Source organism: Scaptodrosophila lebanonensis, unplaced genomic scaffold (assembly GCF_003285725.1).
Source record: "Scaptodrosophila lebanonensis strain 11010-0011.00,11010-0021.00 unplaced genomic scaffold, SlebRS2 tig00001412-arrow-pilon, whole genome shotgun sequence".
Lineage (NCBI taxonomy): Eukaryota > Metazoa > Arthropoda > Insecta > Diptera > Drosophilidae > Scaptodrosophila > Scaptodrosophila lebanonensis.
The window spans coordinates 9,265,002-9,279,965 of NW_022060739.1; the positions used below are offsets into that span (position 1 = coordinate 9,265,002).

The window sequence follows — 14,964 nt, forward strand, 5'->3', positions numbered from 1 at the left end:
TGCACATATTTAGATTTAAATTTCTTATTATACTTGTATGCCAACAAAGGCGGCGGGCATTAACAATACAAACGATCCTCGTTAACCTTGAACCCGCCCATTAACAAAGCAAACTTAATATTTGGAATCAACTAATTGAAATGTGTGCAAAAAGTTATTAACTGAGCGGCAGTAGCGTGACCAACTGGCATCAACAGCAACTAATGGCGTCAAGAAGAAGCTCGACAATTTCGTAATCTGAAGAATTCGTTGCAGAAATCAAAACTGACAAGAGAGCCCAGCCAAGCCAAGCTTTTGTGCTGGCCAAACAAATGAAGTTGCCAAATATTTCGGCAATACTTATATACGAGTATGTGTACATAAGTATATATATATATGTGTGTGTATGCGTGTATACAAGTGCAAATTACACGCTTGTTATCAAACAGCAAGCTCCCAAAAAAAAAAAAAAAAAAAAAGTTCACAAGCCATGGCGAAGAAATAGACAGACACGCGCGCTCTCCAACTGCGCGCCCCTTTAGTGTGTCAATTCGACATGGGTTTTGTTGCTGCTTTTGTTGTTGTTGCTGTAGTTTTTGTTGTGGTTCTTAAATTTGTTGTTGTTATTGTTTTTGGTAAACATGGAATGTTTTATTGCGAGGGTGAACAAATAAGTTAGCAAGTTATTAAACTTCTTTGTCCGTGACTTAAATTCTATCCTGACGTTATTTCTATTTAATATTATTAATTATTATTAATATTATAATTGTAATTAGTGAATTATTGTCTTCCATCACTATGAACACTAGAACAGTCTTGGCCCACTGAAAACCCCTTTTCAGATAAATAAAAGACTAAATCATTTCAACAATATATATTGAGAACAATTTTAATCTATTTCCCATTCAACATTAGAGAGCAATATTCGATATAAAACATAAGTTGAAGATATGAAGAAGTGCGTAACACAGCTTCATCTCCTCTAGAATAATTGAACAGTAAATGATCTGAAGATTTTAGTATTTTAGTTGTACAACATACTTAAAATTTCTAACAATCGATATGTAAACATTAATAATATTATTTAATAGCTATTACATGTGCTACTATTTATTCCGAATAAATCTTTTCAACTGTCATAACCATTTACACATTAGTCTAAGGAGTACAAAGGATGCACAGCAGCATTTAAGCCAAAATACCCTGAATACGAGTACATTACTTTCCCGTACATACTATATTTTGTAATAGAAGATATTACTGAAGATAAATAAGATATAACTTTTTCTCTCAAGACAAATCAAACAGTATTCGAATGTTTGGCCTCAAAAATTCTTTTAGGGAATACAAAAAAAATTCTATAGAGTGTATATACCAATTGTATATATGTAATTGCATATTTCTTAGGATTCGACCCTCGTTGTCTGACAACAATGCCATTAAGTTTGAAGTTTCTTATCTCAAAAAAAAAAACCTACATAAAACACCAACAACATACAGAAATTGTGGCAAGTAGCAATGAACCCCATAAGGTCTTGCTGTCAGTTTTCAGGTGTATGTCTGTATTTTATAATAAATCTCATGCATTTTTAATGTATTTCAAACGTTTTGTCTAACTCGCTGACTGATGTATGCTGAAGAGCATTTTAAAGTTAAATAATTATAAATAATAATTTTAATTTGAAACTCTGACAATAATTGAGCGGCTCTTTCAAGTGTGTGAGTGTCTGTGTGTCTCAAAACACGCGCTGCTGACTTATTGAAATTTTATGTATCGCCATTATAAGTATTCATTGATCCGTTGACTTCTAATCATGTTTGGCATGCATACTCGCAGTTCAGTGAACGCAGATGAAACAACCGTTAGCGCAATGATTTTATAATGGCCAACTAAGTGATCGAACCTCACCATGGACAGGGGCACGAACGGGCAAGGGTCGAGTTATTGACACATAGCCAAGCAATCAAGCTCTGAACACCAGCCATGCCGGCATTAATCATTAATAGTAATTCTGTATGGTATGTGTTCAAAGTAAATCATTTTTATAAAAATATAAGGATCGTAATCGCATTTCTTATTTTATAATATTGGTTACTCTAACTTAACTAAGAAAGGCGAATTGATCGACTAACCTTTCGTTCTTCATTTTGCAGAATTGTTTATAAAACACATAACCTGTTTCCTTGGAAATTATTAAAATAAACTTTATCTTTGTTGATGTTTCAATTCATTTAAAGTATGTATATACGATTAAAACACATAAACGTAGTTCTTATACCAGATATTTTGAATATATTGAAGTAATCTAACAAAAAGCTTTACTGATATTCAAATAGTTTCTAAATAAACACTAGACAGACCGGGCATTTCAAGAAACTGATTAATTGACATTATATACGATACACATGTGCTCAAGATCTATCCTAAATAAACTTAACATTACCCATCCTCACAAATCTAGCTTTCTACTTAGATTAATTTTATTCATAATCGAGCAAGATTACGAGCTTGTGTTAATTATTAATGTCGTCAAAGGGTAATAAGAATTTTTTATATTCACTCATTTTTTTCAAAATGAATTATAGAACAAAAATGTGTCAATTTGTTATAGAAAACATTAAAAACAAGGATTCTTTAAAAACGTTGAATCTATTGTGCAGTCTTCTTGAAATTATAGTTCAGTGCAACACACTTCCCCGAAATTGTTAACGCACCTGTTACTCCAGCTTTGTCTGTTCATTATTTTATAAATATCAGGTATGAGTTCTACGAATTTCATAGGCATTGAATAAACAACAACATATCGAAGTAAATGCAGTATGTAACTAAGAAGCTTTAGAACCTGCCTCTGACAAACAAACACACACACAAGATCACTTTTAAGTATTGGAGTATGTATGCCCCTAATGTTTATTCAGATTTTTGCAAGTCACAAATACATTAGCAGAAAACAAATCTAAATAGTACCCTAAAATATAAATATTGTTATTAAATTTTTGCAAATTAATTAAAGCTTATATCAACCAATTTTTATGGCTTATTTTAACAGTATTTTTAAAACCATACTTCTTATTAATCTAATTTAAATTTAATGTTTCTTTTCTTATATTGTTTAATTTTAAATTTGTTATTCTGAGTTAAAATTTTCTTATTTATGTTTAATGAAATCTTTGACCAAAAGAAAGCAAATATGTATAACAAAATTGTTAACAAGTCTGAATCGTATATCTGTCTAACTTAAAGTATTTTATTTCCCTGATTTTTGTCCAAATGTTAATATATTTTCGAGTACCATTTCTGGGAATGCAAACTCTTTTAAATACTCTTGACAATAAATGTAATATTTTATAAAAAACTTAATTTGTATTTTCTCAATGAATGGTGCTTTCTCAAATTGTAACAATTTCATTATTCAATTAAAAACAAATTTTGCACTGTTATTGAATTTAAGTTTAGTTGTCAACTAAATAATGTTGAACATTTTAACTCAACGGCATTGGAAAATATTTGCCTACATACTATGTGCATATACATACATATATACGATAATATTTTCAGTTGCTACTCACAACTTATTGTTCAATAATTTCACTATTGGCAACCAAAATAAACAATGTTTTTTCTTTCTTTCTGTCTGTCTGTCTGTCTTGTGCTGTTTGTGTCGCCAAAACCTTTGCGTTAGTTTTGTTGCTTTGTTGTTATTATTGCCAGGCATGTAGATATGTAAGTATGTTTATGACTACATACATACATATGGATAATAACTGTTGTGCTGTTTGTAACTATAACGTTGTTTCAAATCATATTCACACTCATGGACACACACACACACAATTACACTTACTTTTACAATTGCAGCCAAACTCTCTGCAAAGCCAAAAAAATATTCGCGCTTTTTTTTATTGGTACGCGCAATAAGTTAAAATAATTTCGGATTATAATTTCTTGTTGCTGTTGTTGTTGTTGCTGTTAAAGACCACGTTTGTTGGCTCGCTTGGCGTTTTGACCGTTCGTTTTAGCGCTTTTCCAATTTCTTATTCACTTCAGGTCTGCACACGCACACACAGACACATTTGTGGAGGAAACACTCGCACACACTCACTTGCTGGTTCAATGTGAGTGTTGTGCGTTGAACTTAGTGTGTGCGCACTGTATTTGAGCTTTTGATTTTCAACCGCGACGTCAACGTTGAGCGCTCGAAATCTCGTTACTAACTAAAATAAACGACGCGAGTTGCGCAGCCAAACCAAACCAAAAACAAAAAAAAAATACAACGCCAACAACAACTCAAAACGTCGTCACAACGTCAACGACGCGACGCCGCACCATGGTACAGAATCGTTTCTAAACAGCCAAAACCCTGTTACTTGACAATCAGTAAAGTAAATGTTATGTGAGATTCCGCTCTGCCTATGGATCAAATAGAAGTCTTTTAGTATTTTGAACCATCATGTATATAATAGTATTCGTTAATAAGCTTAAGTAATGAAGGCTGAATCTAAAGCCTTCAAGGATTTAATGTTTTATGATAAGTTTGAGTGTTTTTAAGAATGGCTAATCTAACACCATGTAATACAAATCAAATTAAAAAGCGTTTGCAATGTTTCAAATATCTCAAGTGTCCTCGATCGAAAAATAAGCATTGGATTGAATTTTAAAGGAAAATGAATCAAAGGTCCCCAAAAAGTTTGCTTTCCAAAACACTAAAACAGCATTTTTCTAATTTTCTATTTTTCTATTTTTTTGAATTTTCAATTCAACAACAGTAGTTTTTTAATTTTGTCCGATGCATTTGGCTGCTGACCACTGTGCTTTGTCGTTGTCGTCGCTGCGCTTGCTGTTGTTACTGTTGTTGTTGCTGTAGCTGCTGTTGCCTCTGCTGTCGGTAACTAAAATAAAACCACACACACAAACTAAATACAAATACAAGCTCATAAGCATTGGTTGGCTGCGAGGTTCGAACGCGGCAAGTTCAAGTCGCAATGTTAGCTTAAGCCGCCGTCGCTGTTGCCGGCGGCGCAGCATAAGTTCGAAGCGAGCTTCAAAGGCGCGCTCACATTGAATGCCGGCAAAAAAAAAGCTGCAAATGTTGCTAGCAGCATGTTGCTTCCGCTTGTTGCCTGAGCGTCGCCTTAGCAACATGTTACGTTTGAGAGCTAATGCGCTACTCTCAACGATTTTATGGGCTCATGCAGTTTGTGACAATGTATGTAAGGCAACTAGAAGATGAAGGTATATTTGTTTATCCATCTCTATGCAGGCAAGTCAATATCTCAAATACCGGATAAATATAACAATTGTTATAGACTGTAGAAGTGTCTTTAAAGCTTATTCACTTTTCGAATAGCTAGGTTTTCTTTTAAAATTTCTTAATTTTACTGTAAAACTGTTACTGTAGTAAGATTTTACATTATATTGTGTCTGTTAGAGTTTTTATTGTAACTATTTCTTATATAAATTATTTACCTATTCAATTACTATGTACTTATAATAATGGTTGAAAAGATCTTTCGTGATTGTACAATTATATATGTTTAATTTATTTCTATTTTATTTTCATTCACTCAAATATATTTTTAATGTAGAGTGTTTTTTTAAGAATAGTATTATTCTAAATAATTTAAATAGGTAATTCGAAAAAAAGCAGGGTATAGAAAAGTCCATTGTACTGGGAAATACCTTAACTTGTTTCGTTGGGTGTAGCGCCTTAATTTTCTGTTAAGCTAATTTAAATTTTTTCAGATCGCTGCCTGTGCCTGCCTTTGCATATTTTGGGTTTCTTTTGAAAATTTAACTTACTATACAATTTTTTCCACATCAGGTTTTTGGTTTCCCTTTTGATTTTTTTTTTTTATATATATATGTAGTATGTGTGGTAGATTTTTTGAATTTGTATCTTGTGTGCTCCACAAAGCGTGTGTCATTTTTGTTGCCAGCGGCATGCCTCGCCTTTGTTGTTGTTGCTGATGATGACGTCTAATACTATTTAGTCGAACTCGTTTGCTTACTCACATACGAAATTATGTCAGGAATGTTGGCAGTTGGTTGCTGGCTCTCTACTCTCCACACTCCGCACTCCACTCTTCGCTCTTGTCGCTGCGGCATGCGGCGTTGTCCGGCGTCCGGCGTCGCAAGTCAATGATTAATTTTGTGAGAGCGGACACCAAAGCCGGTTGGGTGCCTGACCGAATGTCTCTTGCGCAGAGCTGCGTGTTTATACGTGTATGTGCATGTCTGTGTGGGCCAAACACTCCAGGCATTTGGTCACTGGGGGCGCGTGCCAAGGCAATGCCGTTGTTGTAACTGTTGCTGTAAATCGGATTGGCATTTCAAGTTCAATGAGAAAGACGCGCACATTTGAATGATGCTTGAATGTAATTTACCGAAATCGCAAAACAATTGAGAGAGTTAATCAACGATTTCAGATCGTAGGTAGGAGGAGGATGGCACTTGAGGGCAACAACAATTTTGTTTGGTAGTTAGAAATGATCGTAAATAACGCCGCAAATTTATTAGTTTGCTATTTTAAATTCATTCAATTTCGAGAAACGTGGGCTTTCCCGCTAAAATAACTTAATGAAAGAAAAGTTTGTTTATTGAATCTCGCATTTCAGCAACGTATTGATAAAACCACATAAGTTCGCCTTGTCAACTTATTACTAAGACTTGAGAAATGTTTTCTTAGTAAAATCACTTGGTTTAATGCTGGTTTCACCCTTTTCCGACAGAGTCGACAATGAGCTGTAAGCTGCGCTGATTCATGCCCAATACAATTCATCATCAACAGACCCATCTTGACCCGTTTATTGACCGCAATTGCTTTTTTTGGTAATAAACAGACTTACGTAGAAAGATCAGGCGATTGCAACAGGTTCAAAAAACCCCAACCAAGCCATTGACATTACTTTGCAGGCAGACGATTTTTGCAACGTTTTGACATTCGTTTTCGTTTTATTTTTTCCAACTAACTGCACATGCGGGGCAATTTTTTAAATGCGATCAGCATGTTTCTGGCTTATGAGCCATGTCATTAGCACCGGGTGCTTTTCACGTGCTGGGTAAGAAACTGAAACCCCAGCAAATTGACGGCGTTCCAGGAATCCAACAAAAACGTATACTGATTATGCCACGCGACGTCTAGAAATATCAACGGCATTGGCAAAATATATTGCTGAATATTTTATTTTATCTTTTTAACTTATGTTTAAGAAATGCAAAGATAAGTGCTTATTGTATGGCTAATCGAATTACCTTTTAAATAATTGAAGCTGGCAATTTTTTAAATCAATATGAAATACATGCCCATCTATGTAAGGAAATGTAGTTGGTTTCCGCTTCGAGCTGCCACTGACATATGCCCAAATACTTGTAAAAATGAAATATGAGAAATGCGAAACAATCGCGCAGCATGCCAAATGTCAATCAGAAGTCAAAAAGTGACTTCTCAATCACAAATTGGAATTTCCTGTATCTGCGCGAAACAAGCAAGAGAAAATAGACAATTTAGTCGCACTTCTATGACTTTGTAATGCCCTCTTAAAATGTATTCTTCCTTACGAAAATGTAATAGCTTACTTCAAATAAGGGGCAGTTGTCCGATAATAAATTTTCTTAAGGTAAACCGATTTTTATGAAATTGAAAATGGTTCTGTTTATTCTGTAATTTGCACAAACCTTAAATACTTCTCATACCCTTTGTGTATAGGGTATACAAATATTGTTGTAGCCTTAAATATTTTGCTTTTTGTAAAAGCAAATACAACATTTCTTATAGCTACCTTTATTTTAATAATACTATAAAAATGAAAAATGAAAGGATAAATTCAAGTAAGATAGAGACCTTTTGTACAGCAGCAATAAATCACAGCTTCCCTTCAATTTTTTAATCTCCTTAATAAATAACAATAACATGTTTTTATATATTAAGAAAATAAAATATAAGTAGAAATATAAACTTAAACAGTGGAAGTGATTTCCTGCCCAAGTGTTTTTCTCTTTGTTTTTAAAGCTTATCTTAAAGTTAAGTTGAGTAAAAATATGTTTATATTTATAATAAGGTGAGAATGTTCTATATAGGATATTAAATCTGTTTATCAATTTAGACAGCACATGCCTAATTATGATTAAAAGCTTTCAAAGTGTAACTTATATACGAGATCGCAGCATCAACTATAATAATATTGCTTTCGGTTCATAAAATGTCGTCTGGGGAGCTCCTTTTCAGCTATGCAAATGGAAAAAGTAGTAATCCTAAAAACCCACTACAAATGGATTTCGAGCCTGGCATAGCTCAACGGGGTAAAAGGAATCCCATAATGTGAGTTCGTTCCAGAGTACTATATATGACTCGATTCCAATCACCATCATATTTATGCATTGATTTAAAAATTACTTGCAATTTAAAAAATTCTGTAAGCCTGAGTTCATGTCTAAAACTGTCATGAACTGCATAAAAAAAAAGAAAAAAAGGGTTTAAAAATATAGGACAGTTCCACAAAAAGAACAAACTTACGTCATACCCTTTAACGATTTCACAGGAAAAACCCCAGATCCCGGGCGAATGCACACAATTCAATTTCATCAGTGAAATCTGATATTCGCATAGTAACTGGATTGGAGCGTTTCCCGCACCACTGCACAGCCACCCGGCCCAACTGAAGCGAACTAAGGGCCTAAATGCAGTTCAGAACTTCGCGGCAGATACAAAAAATACTTTTAAATGACAATGCCGAACGCTTTGAAATCTTTGCAAACGCGTAACCACAGCCAGACGAATGGATCGGAGTGGAGTGGAATGGAATGTTGGCGCTGATATATCGAGAAAATATAATATAGGCATACGTAGGCATTGCTTTAACAAAATCAAAGCAAATGTAATGCAAACACTTTACGGAAGCCACAGGTAACGAAAGAAGAAGAAAAAATGTAATTCAATATGATTTCGGTCTTGGTTTGGCATTGACATTGATATTACACAATAGATTTGTAATAGGAAAACGGGTTTATTTACTTTGCTTTGATGTACAATAAAGAGCATGTTACTTATCTCGTGAATTGCATCTCAGATAAAATTTAGTTCTTGTATTTAACAGTATCATGAATCTGCTTAAGTCATGATATGAATCTTCATGCTACTTGTATATGAGATATCGAAGAACAAACTGATGAGTTGTACTTTGTTAGTGCATATAACTTAGCCTGACAATAATACAACTGCTTTAAATAAAAAACTTTTATTTTTATTTTATTTTTTTAAACTTGGTCTATTTCTAGGTAAGCACAATAATGCGCCCAACTCTTTAACCCTTCCAATAAGCAATCGCTTTCGTGCTCTTCAAAATGGTTGTTATGGAAACGAATTCGTACTTTAGAAAAAATTAAATTGCCATATTTTCTTGTTTAATTGCTTGTGCATAATTTATCTTATATTTCAACATTAAAATGCATGTTTCATTTATCAACATTATGGTATTTGATTATGTTTTAACGACGTTCTCTGACACCAGCGAATATCTTGGCAACAGTTGGATCTTGCTAGAATAAAATGTCCTTCGAGCTGGATTTAAAAAATATATATATATATATATCCTATAACCGCACTTAATTCAACTTTCCATTTTTAACAAAGCACTGATATCGACCTAGTTAGTCGATTGTAGAATAATAACTGTAATATTCATATAGCTAAAACATTGGCTGAAGCACATTAAAGATGCCTAATCACAATTTCAAAGTTTGGTTAACATAAACAATCAGTCGTACAACTATATTTCATATACTTATGTACATATTTAATATCTTCAATTTTTGTCCACTATTTAGCTGCAAATAGTCAATAGCTTGTTTGTTTTATAAATTGGATTTTATGCAAAATAGACCTCTTAGTCGCGTTACTGCAAAATTGTCTTCGTCTCAGCCGCATCGAGACTGCAATTCAGATTAAGCCGCTTAGTTTTCTATTCAAAATCGTAAATTTCGTTGGAATTGCTGAATGGCTCCAGAACTGATTTATTCTTTGCGTTGGCTGCTGTAAAAAAAAATAATTCAATTGCATTCCTCTGCTCGGCACTAAGTCCTGGGCCAGACCGCATGGCATTTGCATTTGAAATTAAAACGAGCAGCAATAAAAAGTCATCGTTTGTGGTTTGATTTTTTGTTGCTGTTGCATATTATTGATTTATTGAAATATTCAAACATTTAGATCTTTATTAGTTAGTTAAATTTTGATTTTGTACATGAATATGTTTAGCAGTAAAATTACATTTCTGTGAATTACAAAGCGAGAATGGGAGAAATTGTTTGCATAACAAAATTAAACGTTGTATTCGCATGTATATGTATTTGTAAGTAGAACATTGTTTAAATTGAAGTGCAATTGTTGTTGACATATTTGTGATTAGGTATTTGGTACTTGAGGAAGAAAAATATGCAAATAGTTGTCTAGCAATTGTAATTGTTTCAATTATTTCGGCTATTTTGATTTTCAATGTCATTTTCTTGAGCTTTGACAAAAGCACTTGTAAGGATGTTGTGGGCCAACTTGTTTGTTATCCCGCACGGTGGTTTCTTTTCACAAATTCAACGTAAAGTAATATAAACAATAACAATATGCTACATTTCCATAGCCGTACTAATGTTTTATCAATTGAAAATTACTTTTTATTATTCAACTATGTACTTCTTGTAGGCATAAAGTAGTATGTATGTGAGAGAAATTTAATTTAACAATGTTATTTTCTTTATTATAAAGACCCATAAATATGAAATGAGCATTTACTCTCAATAAATAATTTATTAAAGATGCACTTATATTAGGAGAGGCTAATGGTTGTTAAAGGTAAATTCTTTTTAATACAATTTAAGCAAATGGTAGTATAACTTAAGCATTTCTCTTGTTCTTCATTTCTTACATTAAACAAAATAAAGAAGCACTAAAAAATCTTTAAAAGGATTTTATTCTTTTGTGAATGTAAAATAAAGAAACATGAATTCAATCATTATTTACGATTTTTTTTAACAATTTTAAACACATATAAGTAGCAACAATTTACTGAACTTTTATTAACATTTTCCTCATTTGAATTGAATTGGTTCATGGATATTTAAAGCGCCCTTGTGAAGCTTTTCTATGCAGAATATTATTATAAATCATTGTTTGAGTTTTCTATAATTTTCAAACCAAGTCAGACAACAAAGCACTATTCAAAATTTTCAAATTACTTGCAAGACTATATCCTCTTCGAAAAACACTTCAGGATCTTCACATAGATCGGTAATATTTTAATTTTTAATTCTTACACATATAGAGCCTCAAAACACATCTTTATATCATTAAGTCATTATATATGAGTTATTAATTATCTGTACAAAACTAATTTTCTTCTCGATTATTTACTTAGAGTTAATATTTTTTGAAGCATCTAAAGACAAGAAAATATTAAAGCCTTAAAACGTACAAACGAAAAGAATTAACTTTAGAAATAAACGATCAGCTAACGTTGTACGCTTGAGAGTTTATTGGGGAGCCCCAACTCTTGTTAGTGAATTAATGGTTCTCCAAACAAACTATTTACTAAAATAATAGACACGCCTTACGTTTCAGATAGAAGTAAAAAAAAGAAATGTATGCAAACTATTGATAACAAGAGAAAAGTGTACACTTAATCATCAAACTATTAACATCAGGCTGCGAATTGAATGCGTACTGTTGGGGTCCCCCTTTAAGCCATGTTGCAGAGCCATTTCCCCTTATGGGGGCTGGGAAGCCATGCGAATGCGAGCCGTGGCACGGGACTTTGTGTGTATCTCAGCCGTGCGCAATGTGATGCCAAAGATATCCTCATGATAGCGATTCTCGTCCTATGAAGTCAGCGTGTGAATAAAAAACACAAATGTGTGCCATAACTTGCTTTTATGATCCTGCTCATATTTGTGGCTGTCACGAATATGCCACAACTTTAAACACAATATAATAAATGTGGCAGGACGGCAACAACAACAACAACTACAACGACAACTACCTTCACTCCATTCAAATATTTATGCAGTAAGCGGCAAGTCTGTCTGCAGACAAACATAATACGCATACGCAACGTGTGACTGTGACAGGGACTCGAAAGGAAGAAGGCGTTAAGCGATGACGCGTTGCCGCCCTTGCACTTTGTTATTTTCTACTATGTCCTCAACTGAAGGATACTTACGCGCAATGTTAGCAAAAATGTCTCAACTTCCGCTTCGGGTTTTTGCTCCTTCCCAGCAATGCATTTCCTGCGTGCGCCCACAAGCCGCACAAAAAAGAAGTAGAAAGATGAAAAAGAGAGAGAAAGAGAAAGGAAAGCAAGGCAAAAGGTTGAGCAAAGCAAATACGTAAATACGGAATGTGCAGTCTCTGACTTCGTCCTGCTTTACAGCGCTTAAGGTTATATGCCAGGCATCTCAAAGCGACTTCGTCTAGGACTTTGCCAGCTCCTTCTTGTTGTGGCTCGCCCTACAACTTGTACGTGGCATTTTGTGCTGAGCTGGCATGCTTTGGCAGTTTCATTTCTTTCTGCCTTGCCGCCTGTTTGAGCGTCCTAATAGAATTGTTTTATGCACTACTTGCTATTCGATTATGTTGCCGTGACAAGCTTTAATAAACGAGAGCTAATTAGCAATGCGCTACAGCCCAATAGTTGTGGCTTATTAGTCAAGAGCAGGTGATTAGCTTTTGACTGCAAAATAAAACTCGATTCCTATAGAGCTCCAGATATTTAATCTCTTCCACAGCTTTTAATATACAGCATATGATTGCTTAAAAATAAATAATATTTATTCCGTTGAATGAAATAAATTGATTAAATAAACTTCTTAAAGTTGATTTAATTCATTGAGTCTAAAGTACAAAGCTTATCTTTTGAATGTTTCAAATGTTGTTATAACTAATACATCTGTGATTAAGTTAAGCAACGGCTAAGCTGATCCACGGGTCGAAGTTTCCCTTCACCCAAAGCTGTTTTAGCTCTGTGGAGAAGCTTTCTATTTTGTTGTCCGCTAAGATCAGATACAAGCACCTGACATTTCCAATTAGCATAAGCTGCTTATAATTAGCTTTGAGCAGAGGTTAAGCATAGCAGGAAACTGTAGTAGGGCAACTGGCAAATGGCGAACGGAAGTGCAGGACAGTTGTTATGCCATATCCTCTGTCCTCTGCCAACGGACAGCAGCAAAAACAGCAACTATACTATATTTCACAATAATGCACGTAATCAAGAGGTAGGTGGTGGCCGCACAAACAAAAAAGTCATGCTCGTTCGAACACGCACCACAGGACAACCACAGAGCATTAGAAACTGAATTCCCCATAGAGCAACGCCCACAGCATCCTGCAACGCCCCCCATTTGCCCATCGCCCACAGCACAAAGGCAATCAATGTAAGGTAAATGTAAACGTAAACGTAAACTCACCTGATGGTCTGGTACACATGTTGGGCCATTGTGACATCGCCGCAAACATAGACATGTCCCCTTTCCTGTACAATCAAATCGTACAACGAATCAAATTCCTGTTCAATCAGATCCTGCACATATGTCTGTAATGGCGCAAAGTTAACAAAACGAGTTGAGCAGAAGGAAAACTTTTGTCAAACGTGGCGGGTGGGGGGTTTCAAACAAAAGTTGCCAGCCCCAGGGGTGAGTGGAGGGTGGATGTGTGAATGCACTCAATAAAAATATACAACATGTTATCGTAAATACCACTAATTGCCTTCCCTCTCTCTAGGCACAGCTACCTAACAATGACGCGTTTACTGACCTTTGGTATGCTGGGATCGCGCGACAGCGCTAGAAACGTGCGATCCAAAATCTGATCCTGCTGCAGCTGCGCCTTCTCCTCCGCATACAAGTCGACATCACGATTGCGACAGCCAAAGAAGAGCCACATTTTGGACAACTTGGCTGACTCCTCCATTTCGCGCAGCACTTGGAACTCCTGCCAGAAGGAGCGAAAAGGCGCAATACCCGTGCCCGGACCAATGAGCACCACAGGTCGACTGCGATCCGCCGGCAAATGGAAGCTTGGAGCACTGCGTACAAACATATAGACATCATCGTTGGCTTGCAGTCCAGCCAGATAGTTGGAGCAGACGCCATAGCGCTCGTCCCCCTGTCCGTCCTCGCTGCGATACTTGACGATGGCCACTGTCAAGTGTATCTCGTCGCTCACTCTTCGGGGGGAGGAGGAAATTGAGTAGAAACGCGATTGCAGGGGCATAAGATTGGTCAGGATCAATGAGGCGGGCGGTCGACATGATGGAAACTCCTCGAGCACATCCAGCAAATGCGGCAGACGCCAATGGCGCCAATCCTCATAGGCGGACGAATCGTTAACCAGCTGCTGCAGGCGCTCCGTGTCCGCCGCATCCTCACAGAAGCCGGCCAAGAGTGTCAACATTTGACGTGATGGCGGCGTTGTCAAGTCAAAGAAACGCGCCAGCAAATTGCGGAGCGTATCGGCTGGTATCTTGTCGTGCGGTTCCCAACATTTGAAAATGCCATTCGACGTTTGATTCTCCTTCAGCAGCTGCAGCTGCAGCACCTCATCGGGATTCTCCACACCGGCCAGGCGCTGCAGCAGACCCGAGACCAATTGCTCATTATTCGCTGGAAATATGGCCACATGATCCCCAGGCTCATAGTCCAGTCCGGGCGCACATATTTTCAACAGCATTGTGGTCTTGGCCCCCTCGCTCAACTTCGTCAGATTGTGGGGCTGCACTTTGATTTTGCAGCAATGTACCTTCTTATTGTGATACTTGGACAGGGCGTTCTCCAGCGAGACTTTGCTCTGCGAGGGCACCAGACGCACCGTATTCACAGTCAAGGATTCGTTTTGCAGCGCCAGAGAAGCACAAAGACTTTCTTCTGGATCTAGACAAAAAGTTTCACAGGCCAGCTAAAATGTTAACAAAGATTTGTCTGGTTACTAAAAGTTATCTAAGAATATCTAC

The 14,964-nt window shown here is 35.9% G+C and overlaps 2 protein-coding genes across 4 annotated transcripts in view; both read right to left on the reverse strand.

The window, feature by feature from the left end:
* Positions 1 to 4,170, reverse strand: part of LOC115631149 (mucin-5AC) — a 48,745-nt gene extending 44,575 nt beyond the window's left edge. For all 3 annotated transcript variants that reach the window (XM_030527822.1, XM_030527821.1, XM_030527820.1), the window contains exon 1: positions 3,825 to 4,170. The gene's annotated coding sequence lies outside the window, so the exon portion shown is untranslated. The remainder of the gene's footprint in view (positions 1 to 3,824) is intronic.
* A 7,370-nt stretch (positions 4,171 to 11,540) lies between these two features.
* The window catches only part of LOC115630966 (nitric oxide synthase), a 36,840-nt gene continuing 33,416 nt past the window's right edge, over positions 11,541 to 14,964 (reverse strand). Inside the window, exons 15-18 of the mRNA XM_030527545.1 lie at positions 13,770 to 14,909; positions 13,424 to 13,548; positions 12,181 to 12,247; positions 11,541 to 11,839 (exon numbers count right to left, since the gene is read on the reverse strand). Of these exons, the coding sequence (XP_030383405.1) occupies positions 11,729 to 11,839; positions 12,181 to 12,247; positions 13,424 to 13,548; positions 13,770 to 14,909 (1,443 nt within the window). The 3' untranslated portion in view covers positions 11,541 to 11,728. The remainder of the gene's footprint in view (positions 11,840 to 12,180; positions 12,248 to 13,423; positions 13,549 to 13,769; positions 14,910 to 14,964) is intronic.